A 13,963-nucleotide genomic window follows, 5' to 3' on the forward strand; every position below is an offset into this window, starting at 1 on the left:
AAACCCATGACAAATCTTGGTGTCACTTAGCCAGGTAAGGCTCATCAGAGGCATTTGACTAGTTGCAGGAAACATTTTGCGTATCAGAGAGGTTCCTACGCAGCCAAACGATGCACTAATGAAAAAGTGATCCACAAACTCCATTGGTGAACAGCAGATTCTGCATTTAAAACATTAGCTTTTTATACAGTATTTTCCCTGCACTATTCCTACTGTGTGTCTGGAAAATACGTTGTGCCTCTCCACAACAAGATAACTGCTGCCAAAGTTTAAGTTGCGTTTTTGGAACCCAGATTTTGTGATATCCATATCACTTTCATAAACACTGAATGCAAAAGGAGCTATCACTTAGCAGTAGGTTAGATAAAATTGGAACCTGCTGAAATCTGAACTGGAACTTTTTCTGAGGCACTAAGAAGTTTGGCAAGCTGGGTAAAAAACAACTAACCACTACCCCCCCACACCCTTTTCATTTTTTGTGCATTTCTGCACTTGCTGACTCAGGCTGAGTCTACCTGGCTGAAACACCAGGAAAGGCTAGAAAGTCGTATCAGAAAAAAGGTCTCTTTGCAATATTGCTATGTGATTTGCAGCCCAGCTCTCTAGCCTCAGGAAATACATTTAAGCATACATATTTTGGTAGCATGTCTAGTGGGCGGAGCGCGAGTCAGGAGACTGAGGTTTCAGTCCTGACTCTGTTGCTGACTCACCAGCTGAACTGTATGTAGTAATTTAACTTACCTGTACCTCATTTCCCCCTTTATACAATGGGCTTAACAACCTGTTTTACAGGGAAATTGAAAGGCTTGATCCATATTTGTAAAGTGATCTGAAGATGCTACAGAATTGCAAGGCTTTGTTATTGTACTATTTGAATTCCCGCTTATCTCTAAGGCCATAGTAAATGCCATTATATCTGTGGTGGGACATTCTCTGGACGATCAGTTAAAGACTGGAAAATGTAATACTAGAGCTGTCACACATTATCATCACTGGTGCTCTTCAGACGAGCCAGCTTTTGCTCAAAACCTATTGGTGCTGTGTGCAGCAGTATTTGTTTGCCCTTGCTTGGAGTCTGTTACTGTCAGAAGATGTTCAGGTGAGTGGTCAGGACCCCTAGATCACCAAAGGGACCGAATTTCAGCCAGTTACACCGGTCACCTTTGGCCTCACACCGTACTGAAATCTAACGCCACTCCTTGTTTCCTTCCTGCTCCCTCTTTCACTTGTCCATTCAGCCTCTTGTCCATTCTTTTGTTCAATTTGGAAATGCTCATTAGTGTTCATTAACATGCATCTTGAAAGTAACTATGACGAAGAAAGACAGGGATGGGGGGAGGTTGAAAGGAGGCAAAGAAAGAGGCAGTATTCAGTATAATTTAGGGCTATCCCTATATTTTATAGCATTTGACTCTATAATTGTAAGATTTTTATATAGTATTCAGCCTTGCTGTTGCAGTGCTGCCAACTCACCATTTCACTGAGAGTCTCTCAACCATTCATGTTCTTCTCAGAGTCCCAGCTCACAGAACCAAGTGATTATGTGACAGTATGAGCTTTCATTTTATTCAAAAATAAGTTCCTAACATTCATGCTTGCTGAGAAAAGCTGGAAAACATGGCCTAAGTGTACCCTAAAAGTTCAAAAGAAAGAAGAAGAAAAAAACCCCAAACTTACTATTTCAAATAAATAAATGATTTTTTAAGCCAGTTTCATGATCTTTGAATTCTTGGCATTGGCAATACTGATGACATGTATCCAAGAGGTAACATTTTTAGACAGTTGCCTGTGACCCAAGAGACTAATTCCTTTGCTGCGTTTGTTTAGGTGTTGAAGACACCAATATCAAGAGCAACGTGAAAGCTTGAGGAAAAGGGAGAATGCATTGTCTGGTGGTTAGAAAATGGGAATGAGTCATGTTCTGAGGTGTGTTCACTGCACCACTGCGATTTTTCTGTATGACCTGTTGCAAGCAACATTGGCAAAAGCTTTGAGCAGTCAAAACATAATAAGGGTGGGAGTTGCCTTTGTGCCTTTGAAAATCTTCTCCTAAGTTACTTGCCAGAGTGGGGGAATCTCGGTTACAGTTTTAGGTGAAGTACTTTGAAGAGACATGCCGTTTGGTGCATTCCAAAGGCAAGCAGAATCCAACATTATTCACATATATTGTATTTAATAGCAACATATTGGCAATTGAATTTCTCATTAATAATAATACTTTAAAATGAAATGTGCTCGTTTCCTTTGTTTTTCTTACACTTGTCTTCTCACTCCACTTTCTGCTTTTTTTCTATTTGGTCATAGACCATGGTATATTTTTTCTGCCTGTTTTCTGCCTTTTTCCTTCCCTTAGCCATGTGAGTTCTATCCTGACATTGCGCGCTCTCCCTATTTCCCTATATTTTTGTCTCCCACTTTCCCCTCCAATCTCACTCCTGCCCATCTTCTTCTTTTCTCTTCTAATGTACCCCTCAATCTCTCACCTATCCATCCATCTGCATCCTAGGTCACTCACAGTCCTCCCACATCCTCATCCATTTGTTCACCAACATCTACCCCTCCTCAGATGTATCTATTCTTCTAGTGCCTCATATAGGGCTCCCTCACTCTTGCAGCAACATGCGGCAGGAGGATGGCAATTGTGCTAGTCAGCACAAGCAAGCCCTAAAGTCCAGAAAATGACAGACCTACTAAGGGTACATCTACACTACAGCGGGGAGTCGATTTAAGATACGCAAATTCAGCTACGTGAATAGCGTAGCTGAATTCGACGTATTACAGCCGACTTACCCCGTTGTGAGGACGGCGGCAAAATCGACTTCTGCCGCTTTTTGTCGGCGGCGCTTACTACCACCTCCGCTGGTGGAGTTAGAGCGCCGATTCGGGGATCGATTGTCGCGTCCCGACGGGACGCGATAAATCGATCCCCGAGAGGTCGATTTCTACCCGCCGATTCAGGCGGGTAGTATAGACCAGGCCTAAGGGAATTTCCTGGACTACCAGGCAACCATCCAGGTCTTAGGGCAAGTCACCTGCAGCCAGATTTTCAAGAGTGCTTTCTCATTTTGGATGCCTCAGCTTTCTGGTGTCCAGCCTGAGATGCCTTAAAATGGCCCAGTTTTCTGCAAGCGCTGAGCTTCCACTCTCTCAGAACTAGGCCCCTCAGCATGGTAGCACCTAAAGTCACTAGTCACTTGCCAGCTACAGGTCCTGTGTTTTAGAGTTGCTATGTGCTTGCCACTCCCATTGACTTCATTTGGAGTTGTGGGTGTTCAGCATCTCTGGAAAAAAAAAAAAATCTAGTCCGTAACTCTGGCCCCAAGTTTCAAAAAGATGAATTGGGGCACAGATCCTACTTCCTGATCTTTAGGGGGTGGTGATTTGTAAGGCCCTTTTAAATTCTCAGATAAGCATAGCTGTAGCAGTGCAGAGAACATGAGCAATTTCTTTCAGTCCTGACTGTAGAAGCTTAGTTCACAACATTGCGAGAGTATTCTAGAGCTGTTTATAGTTAGTAGACAAGGTTTCAGGAGATGGCACTCAAGAATATGTAGCAGAATTACTGGGGTTTGCAGGACTGATAAAACTTTTAGTGTTCAGCCAATGGTTACCTCTGTGCAGCTCTTAATGCGTGAACTGTGGAGCTGAGGTTACATTGAACTGGTGCTAAATCATGTGATAACACTTCCTGTTGGAGTATGTTAAGTAAAGCCCCCACCCCCGAAAGGAAAGGGCAAGTTCAGGAAGCACACAGAATTGGTGTCTCAGAGTGCAAACTGTTAATGCTTGCTGTGATGCAGAGTGAAACCACTTCTGTATTTTAATATACCTGTAACTTGTCTAACGATTGTGTTTAAAGAGCTTGCCTTGCCGTCTGCTAGTTGCTGCTCTGATTTTATTTTGCTGTGTGTCTTTGGTAAGCAGGCCATTTTATTTAAAGGGCAGTTCTTTTAAAAAGAACAAGAGGTTTCTTTTAATTAGAACAAGCTCTGCACTCTTGAGCCCGGATAGTCCGCTTGCAACACTATTCAGGTTTGCAACCCATTTTTCTCCATTGGTCGCAGGCTAGAATGAAAAGCACTAACCCATTAATACTGTGAACCTCTCCAGAGAATATTTGACACAAGCCCTTTTTGGGTCTCAGCGTTCCAATTGTGTGTGGGAAGGACAATTCCCTTCAGCATGTCCCTTTGATCTCTCTTACTGAGGATTTCCCCTCCAGGCCTATTGTTTGCACATTGCTGTAACTACAGGCAAACAAATACTTTAGACAATTTCCCAGACTGACTCACCCCTGCACTTGATGCGTCATGTTGTCTGGTTACTCTGATTGCATCACATCAGCATGGGAAGCTTAAAGGCTGGTTTTTCTGAGTAATAATATTGCAGGACAGCAGTAACTTATTATTATTGCCATTATCTTCAACCTGCAACCCACAAAAGAGAAAAATCAAGCAAGCTACATAGCTATTAAGTAAACCATTTGTGAATCATAGGCTGGAGGCAGGAGGCATTGTTAAATCACGCGGTGTGTTAACATAAAAGCCTTGTACCTCTGGAACCTTAGAATCAGTATTGGCCTACGTCACAAGTGAACACAAGTGTAGCGTTCTCTCATCTGTGTTTCCTGTGGACAGGGCCGGTGCTTCCCTTTAGGCGACTAGGGCACCAGGATTTGGGGGGGCAGCATTTTGCCAACCTTGGCGACAATTCGGCAGCGGGGGGGTCCTTCCGCGCTCTGAGTCTTCGGCGACAATTCTGCAGCGGGTCCTTCATTCGCTCCGGGATCTGGTGCCGAAGTGCCCCGAAGACAGGAAGGACTCCCCTGCCACAGAATTGCCGCCGCCGACCGGGAGTGCAGAAGGACCCCCGCCTAGGGTGCCAAAAACCCTGGCGCTGCTCCTGCCTGTGGAACATGTTGTGTCTTAACTTTGATATTACTTACACCCTAAGGCAGTCTCACATTTGTGTAATTGATTTACACATATTGTGATCCCTTCTACACAGGCAAGAAACAGCTTTGTAGCACAGTCCCCTAACAAGTTAGATTGTGATGTACGGACGGAGCCTAAAGCCAGGATTTTCCATAAGCAAAAATGTTGTTTAAAAGAACAAAAGGTTGTTTAGGTGACATCTTCCCAATTCCCTTCCCCTACCCCTTGCCAGCCCTCAACGGCAAGGAAATGCCAAGTTATGGGATATATCCGAACTGCACCCAATACCTACAAGCAGCACACATCCACGGGGAGCAAAAGACTCTGCATCTTCACAAGGAATTTCCTTCTGCCTCCTGCTGATAAGATCTCCCTCACATATAATATGTAATATTAGTGAAAGCCTCAGCAACATTTGTAAATATTCCACATTAGCACATGCAGAGGTTAAGAGTGTTGTGTGTTTGTGGGGGGAAAATATGAAATTGTACTTCCATAGGCATTTGGTGATGTGGTCATTTGTCCTTCCGGACTGGAATTGGATATTTAATTTCATATAAGCTACTAAACAGCTATGAGGTAGTAACTACAGACACTTCTATTATTCACACCAGTGACTTAGATTAAAGCTATTATTGTATAGCTTGACCGATCTAGGTTGGAAGGAGAGCCATGTGGTCAAGACACTGGAACGGGACTCAAGTGAATGAGGTTCAATTTCCTGCTCTGCTAGACTCTTATCTGGGGCAAGTCATTGCATTTTTTGATACCTCAGTTTCCCAATTGTAAAACATGAAGGATAATATTATTTTCCTACCACACAGTGGCAAAATTCATATACTTTTTTGAGGCTTTGGGGGCCATATAAATCCTCTCATTTTAGATTTTTGTATCACATGATGTTCCAGGCAAACAAGGGGCCCTGAGTGAACTAAAGACATTAAAAAAAACTTTGTACTGACAAGTCTATAAAACAGATTAATCTGGCCCTCCCCAGGCTTATGGGACACAATAAAAGAACTTTCCTTATCCCTTTACAAGGTTTTTCTATACTCAAAAAGCTATAGTTACTCTCCAACATCTGCACATTGCAAAATATGAAAGAATCTCCTACAGGGCTTGTCCAGACACCACCTTGCTGTCTCCATCTTTCTTGTAAAGAAAGACTTTTTCCTTTTGGAGGTAGCTAAACCATAACCCAATTTTCTTGTTATCATCCAAGTTACTTCTTTGCATTGGCTTCTGATGAAAGAGATCATTCCTTTTTAGAACCTTTGTAATCCTTGTAATTTACCAGATTTTCAGTTGCAGCTCATCTCAGTGGTAAATTGTTGAAGACCCAGAATGATTACCACAGCCCCATCTGAGACCTTGAAGTATTCTCCGATTCTGATTAGTTTTGATTTTTTGTTCTCAATTTCTGGTCCAAAATAATCAGAGTGTGTCTGTTTATTTAGCTTTTAAACAATAGATTGAAAGGGGGTAGTGCTGCGTTGTGATCCTTATTCAATTGTATGTAGCCTCAACAGAGCAGATTTTTAAAGACTTTATATACGTTAGTGTTTGCAAAAGGCACACAACCATGCTCCAATTTGCTTGCACCATTGCCATGATTATTTCCAACATGGAAATATTATGCATGGAAAAGGATAATTAGGTGTATTTGCATGCCCAATTACCAAGTTTCATATGCAAACACAATAACTGTTCACATATTTGCCTGGAAAACATTTTTAAAATTACAATAGTAGGATTAGCTGTAATAGTACAGCAATATGTACGCTCCAAACCACATTAATGCTACTTTAATCCATCCTCCCATTGTTCAGGAAAAAAGGCAGTTAGGTTGGCATTGTCTATCTGTGACATAACTTGTGTATTGTGATAAAGGCTACCAATTGTGTTGCTTAAAGTACTAACTTGAATGGCTATTTACATTAAGTTATTTCCATCTGAAAATCCAAGTAACTGTTTCTTTTTTCCTTCAGGGATTCAGATTTGTTCCTACTTGACACTCGAATAATCTGGGCTGCAGAGGAAGGTTGGCTGGTGTTTGATATTACAGCAACCAGTAATCACTGGGTGGTAAACCCACAACACAATCTCGGCCTGCAGCTATCAGTTGAGAGTATAGATGGTAAGTTTCAGAGAGTAAATGTCATCAAAAAGTCTCAATTCTGGCTGTAGGAATCCAGTCAGGATTAGTCTGAATGCAACCAGTAGTCATTCATCTGAGTGGGATTTCTCAAGATTGTCTTGAATTTTCTTAAGCTGCAGATATTGGAAAAGTATTACAAAATTACAATATTAGCCCATCACGCTAGATTTGAACATATCTAAATAATCACCACCTGATTTCAAGACAGTCATACATCTGTGTCCGAATCCAGTAAAAACATAAGCACATACTTAGCTTTAAGCATCTCAAAAGAAACTATTAAGAAGCTCAAAGTTAAGCATCTGCTTTAGTGGATCTGAGCCCTAATTTGCACACAAACATTTACCATGATTTGTACAATCTAGTAACTATGCACATGACTAATATGCACATGTATTTACTTTATTTGTACTTGAAGTCCTGCAAAACTACACATAAAAATTGGCCATTCTTTTGGCTCAACCAAACTTATAAATACTCTGGCCCTAGTGGTTCACTGTTTAAAATTGATTGGGTTTTCTTTGACTTTTCTCCCCATCCCCCCCACAATTTAGTAAATACTTTTTCCAATGGTGTCTCTATGGGTGGGGAAGGAAATGTCAGGAAAGTCTTAATTGCTGAGTTTCTCCAATTATATTACATTAGAAAGTGAAAAAAAAAAACTGTACAGGCTAAATCCTCAGCTGATGGATCTAGTCCATGTTTTCTCTTTAACACTAGGTAGGAATCATTAAGGCATGGCCTCCTTCCCCACCCACAGAGACACCATTGTCCTCTTCCATTCAGCAAATGATTTTCGCTCTCTCTCCCTAGCTGCAACAGTCCCAAACTGGAGCATCTGAAATGCTGGTCGTGGTGACTGTAGCAAGCAGTCAAGTGAATCAAAGGAAGTTATTCGGCACACATCTTCCTCCCTGGTCCTCTCTATGTGGCTCCTCCCTACCCAGGCCTTTTTTCCTGGGCTCTGTGCTGTCTCTTTTCCGCCTCCTCTCCCTCCCCGCAACACATCTCTAGATTTGCATGTCTAGTCTGCTGAGAAGAAAATGCTTTCACATAAACAGTCCAATCAGTTTTTAACAGTGAAACGTGAGGAATGGCTTGACACACTATGTACTCCAAGTTCTTCAGCCAGCTTGTGATGCAAGCCCATGAGAGTTAGAAATGGGGTGTGAGTATCAGAAATCCAAGGTCAGACCAGTTTTGTATCTGATCTAATATGGCAATGTCTTTGTTCATTTGGTACAATTGACTGTGACCTCCTTCTCAATCAGCTTTCATAGTTAGCTTGAGTCTCAAAAATCTTTGCTCTCTATGAACAGGGAGAATTAATCCAACCAGAAATTTAAAAGATTTCAGTTGCTTAAGTTACCATGAATGCCTGTGATACTAGAAAATACAAGCCCTGTATCCTGGGGCAGGATGGATCACTTTGTCTTTATCTTCTGATTATGTTGCTAGGTGCTTAGCCGTTGCAGTCTAGAAATATTTTCCGGGCTCTGTGTGTATTCCATTTGGAGTAAATCATGGCTATAGGAAGTAATAAAACCTTGGTAGAGTGAGCATACAAGGGAGTATTAGGACTTACATAAGTTGTGACTGTGTAAGCAATAAGTCTGAATATAGTATAACTAAATTATTTACAGTAACAACTTATTGCCTTAAACACTAGAAATGTGCATAGCATTTTATAAACAGATATTATGCACTTAGGCCTATGGAATAAACAGCAGATAAGATCATAGCAGCTGCAGTAAGGGAACAGATGATTAGGACATCTTGCCCAGACTTTCAGAATCCTGAATGCAAAAGAGTGCCACAACTGTGCATGCATTTATGGTAATTGCTCAGACAAAGCAGGTAGGAAGACCGTTAGAACTGCGCCCTTATACAAACCTGTCAGAGAAAAAGCTTGGGGAGAGTATTTTCAAAGGCCTAGAATGACAATGTAGGGGCCTAACTCCCATCAACTTTCAATGAGAGTTAGACACCTAAATGCCAGTTGTGTTTTTGTAAACAAAGGGAGAGATTTTTCAAATAGGCTTGTTTTTGGTTTAAACACACACACACAAAGTAACTCCAGGACTGAATCTGGCTGCTGGCATTTTAAAAATTAAACCTATAAGTGGCACAAATCTTCGCAGTCTCACTTCACCAGAATTCAAGCAAACATTTTCTTCCATTTTGAGCTGCAAGGGTAAGTCCCACCAAGCCCAAGTTTAATTTGGGGTTCAAACAAACTGTGCACTCCTAGCAAAGCTGCAGTTTCACCTGGTTGTCATGTCACAATTCTGAAGACTAGCAAACATAGCATGACTTTGATGCAAAACTATAGATTTTTGAAGTAGCAAACCTTTCAGTGGATATGGTCTGAGTTTAAAGTGTGTAATGAAACTGAAAACCTTGCAAGTTTTGTCTAGAATTTGTACCAGTTATTTTGTGTGAGTCTCTCTATACGTGAATAAAATGCAACCAGGATAGAAGGGAAGAGTCAAAAGTACTGTCCAGATAGAAAGATACAAAACAGATGAGTTCATTTATCTGCTCTTCATATTCCTTTACTATCATGCCAGATAAGTCCATCAACAATAGCAACTTGTGGGGAATTAAAGGATGTTTGTTTATGCTTAGAAAGTTGGGATAAGCTCAAACAACAAGCTAGAGAAACACTAACATGATTCATTAGCCTTAGGCATCCTGTCACCCTAAACTTTGAAATGCTTCACGCCCTCATAATACATAGGAACAACAGTTGACTATTTAGGTTTACTTAGCCTATTACTTATTGCTTCATACCCCTTTTTTCCCTCAGTTTTTTTTTTTTTTTTTTAAAGTAGCTTCTTAAAGACAAATAGTCTGCATTCTCGGATTTGAGAGTACAGCTCTATTTTGTGTTAGATAAGTACATAATTGGTTAATTAGGAATAGACAGATATCTTAAACATTTTTTTCCTTGAAATCTGGTTCCTGGCTGTAGGTGGAGGTTGAAATATTTAGTTCTAGTCACTTAAGTGTGTGTGGGGGGAGGGGGAGGGGGTTCTCCCCACAAGTTTAATGCATGAGGAACACAATAGCTCTCTGGTATGGGTCTTACTCAGAACATTTAAAACAAATTTTTTTAAATAGGGCATAAAGCAAAAAAGTTGTACTCAGAGAGAGAGAGAGAGAGAGAGATTTGCTACAGCAAAAGTCACTTTCTTTCTGTCATCAAAAAACTCAAGCCTCTCCCTAAATTGATGCATTGGCCAAATTCTGCTCTCCGTTACCCTCATGTAAACCCATCGAATCAACTAGGAGTGATCTAGGGCAGTGGTTCTCAACCTATTTACCATTGTGGGCCGCATATGCAGCCCACAATGTGTTATGTGGGCCGCGTCCAGTACTAGGTGTATGGCCCTGAGGATGTCACATGGGCCACAGCTCCGTGCTGATAGGGCCACAAGCGGCCCGCGGGCCAGAGGTTGAGAACCACTGATCTAGGGTCACTACCAGCAAGCTGCTGAGGTTCTTGTTAGTGAGATGATACAACTAAAAATAAATTTAGTCTCTCAAAACCATGGCCTTTTTAAATGGCAGTGCAATCAGAAAAAGTTTCATGCTGATAATGGAGGGTGGGAGGGAAATCAATACTGTACTAGATGAATTCTGACTCATTTTTGGCTAAACTTGTTCTTGAAAAATGGAATAAGGCCCTGATCCAGAAAAGCATATGTGTAGCTTTTAAGACCACGAATAGTTCCAGGTACTTCAGTAGGACTACTTATGTACTTAGAGCTACACACATGCTTAAGTGTTTTTTGGGAGCAGCCTAGCTGTGTAAAATAGACTATGTGGCCAAATTTACAGGGCCTAAACGGAGGATGAAATGATACAGTCAGGTGGAGGTGCTCATGCCCACCAAAACACACACCTTTGCATATGTAAATAGGTATTTATATGAATCAGCACATTTCACTGATGAACAATATACAATTTAGGCCTCATTCATGGAAAGCTTGACCCAGTGTCTTATCCTTAGGAGATAAATTTTGCTTAATCCCATTTAGCATATCTACAGGTCTAAACCTATCGCCTCCCCACATAGGGAACCCTAAGGGGTTGTAGCCATGAGATGTAGGTCATGCTTAGTTGCCAAGCTGTCATGCTCATATATTAAAAAAAAAAACCACTATGATTCTCTGTGCAAATCCCATGTACACCAGCTTTGCACAGGGAAAGAATTTGTCCTTTTGTGTTGTGAATTATTTAAGACAAATTAAGAGTGAGAGAAGCAAATGTAAATTGCCATTGTTAGCCTTGAGCTGTGATCATGGGCAGTTCTTTTCCATCTTAATATTTGTATGCACTCAAAAAGCTGCTAAACATGAAGGGATGAAAAGATCTAATAGAGACCGTGGTCCTTGAGATATTGGTGTGGGCCGTTCCCTTGTTACGGAACAAATGCCTTGAAAACCGTAGTTATGGAAATGAATCTTAGAAAACGAGGGTCTTTTGTTGCCTTTTTTTTTCATATTGCACTTAGAAATCAGAGGACCAAAGGACTCAGTGGATTGCTAATGGAAATACAGATCCTTTCACTTCCACAATGCCAGTGCCAGTGTGGTTCAGCTTGTGACTGAGGGCTTGTCTATACTTAGTGCGGTGAAGCTGTACTAGTGCAGCTGTGTCACTGCTGCACTTAGTAAAGCCGCTACCTACGCTGACGGAGAGCTTCTCCCATCAGCATAACTACCCCACCTCCCCGCGAGGCAATAGCTATATCGACAGGAATAATGTAGACCAGGCTAAAACTAGCATCAGCTGTTCTTCGACTTACTTGGCAAGTCCTAGTTCAGTTCCTAACAAACATCACAAAATCCACTATCAACACTGGTGTGACTTATCATCACTACCAGAGTCCTAAGGTTGGTTGGTTATAGAGACTGAGGTGGTCTCCAGAACTGGTCCCTTCACAACACAATTGAGACACAGTGGAGTAGGGGGTGGATGTGGGGGCAAATCTGTACAGCCACTATCCATGCCTTATCTTTGTAAATAGTTGACTTCAGTCTCCTGGACTATCAATCAGGCATCTTTGTCCAAAACTAAAGTTAATTTAAAAATCCTGCATCAGAAAAGGAATGAGCAATAATCATAATGTATCTATAACCAGGTTACTAATTCAGTACTGCTTTTGTGTGTGACAGATGTGGCAATAAATAAAATGTTGCTAAATATCTGAACTATTTGTTACTTTCAAATGCAATATATCTGGAACTGTGTCAACATTTAATACAAGGCATTTTTATTTTAAGTTAATAACCTTCCAATGGGAATTTAGTGTTCCTATGGGCTGAGTTTTATGGTTCCTTTTATGGGATCACTTCAAGTTATAGGTTGGTGAACTTAAAGAAACCCCTCTAAAGAATGCAGGAAAATCTAATGCAAAGCTGATTTAGGGTAAAATAATTATTTGTAGGAGCATTTTATTTAACTTTTACATTCAAATATAAAATGAAGTTAGTTGTACTGAGATATTCCTTTCAAAAGTGGATTTGCTTGTTAATTTTAGGCCCACTCCATCAGTTGATCCAGGCATATGGGCCTCAATGGGAATTTTATATGTGGGACATAGACAGTGGTCTCAATCACGTTGTCTTCAATATTGCTGGTGGAAATGGAAAGTTATAGCAATTCCTCTTACGGGCTAATTGTGTTGTTGATATTTCTGTTAAGGTCAAAGCATCAATCCCAAACTGGCTGGTCTTATTGGAAGACATGGCCCACAAAATAAGCAGCCTTTCACGGTAGCATTCTTCAAAGCCACAGAAGTGCATCTCCGCAGTATTCGTTCCACGGGAGGCAAACAAAGGAGCCAGAATCGATCGAAAACACCAAAAAACCAGGAAGCCTTTCGGGTGTCTAACATTGCAGGTACGGTGAAGGCTGCGAAGTCAATTTTTCTGGGTACTGGATAATTCTGTATTGTTTTGTAGAGACTAGAATGAAACAATATTGTGCTCAAGCAATAGGCTCTCTTTTTCTCTTGTAAATTCAGCATCATCCAAATGTTTGTCTGTCAGTGGCTTAAAGACTAGAATTTTTTTTTTTTTTTTTTTTTTAACTAAATGTTTCTTGGAAAAATGCTGATTGGTCATAACCAAATTTTTTTTGTAGGAAAAGGTCAGTTTTCACAAATTTCTTGACTCAAACTATTTTTGAAATAGGCTAGTTATAGTAAAAATAAAACAAACAAACCATGGTCAAAATACAATATGATGGGGGCTAATTTAGCTACAACAGATCAGGAAAAAGATCTTGGAGTCATTGTAGATAGTTCTCTAAAGATGTCCACGCAGTGTGCAGAGGTGGTCAAAAAAGCAAACAGGATGTTAGGAATCATTAAAAAGGGGATAGAGAATAAGATGGAGACTATCTTATTACCCTTATATAAATCGATGGTATGCCCACATCTTGAATACTGCGTTCAGATGTGGTCTCCTCATCTCAAAAAAGATATACTGGCATTAGAAAAGGTTCAGAGAAGGGCAACTAAAATGATTAGGGGTTTGGAACAGGTCCCATATGAGGAGAGATTAAATAGGCTAGGACTTTTCAGCTTGGAAAAGAGGAGACTAAGGGGGGATATGATAGAGGTATATAAAATCATGAGTGATAGAGAAAGTAGATAACTTTTTCTTATTTACTTATTCCCATAATATAAGAACTAGGGGCCACCAAATGAAATTAATGGGCAGCAAGTTTAAAACAAATAAAAGGAAGTTCTTCTTCACACAGTGCACAGTCAACTTGTGGAACTCCTTGCTTGAGGAGGTTGTGAAGGCTAGGACTATAAGAGCATTTAAAAGAGAACTGGATAAATTCATGGAGGTTA

General features: G+C 40.7%; 1 protein-coding gene across 6 annotated transcripts in view; it reads left to right on the top strand.

Moving 5' to 3' along the window:
• BMP7 (bone morphogenetic protein 7) overlaps positions 1-13,963 on the top strand; it is a 54,268-nt gene that overhangs the window by 31,874 nt on the left and 8,431 nt on the right. For all 6 annotated transcript variants that reach the window (XR_004647844.1, XR_004647845.1, XR_004647846.1 and 3 more), the window contains exons 3-4: positions 6,923-7,071; positions 12,805-13,002. Coding sequence is in view for 3 of the 6 variants with exons in the window: in XM_034787202.1 (XP_034643093.1) it covers positions 6,923-7,071; positions 12,805-13,002 (347 nt within the window). In the remaining 3 variants the exon portion in view is untranslated. The remainder of the gene's footprint in view (positions 1-6,922; positions 7,072-12,804; positions 13,003-13,963) is intronic.

This window comes from Trachemys scripta, chromosome 12, assembly GCF_013100865.1.
Source record: "Trachemys scripta elegans isolate TJP31775 chromosome 12, CAS_Tse_1.0, whole genome shotgun sequence".
Classification (NCBI taxonomy): domain Eukaryota; kingdom Metazoa; phylum Chordata; order Testudines; family Emydidae; genus Trachemys; species Trachemys scripta.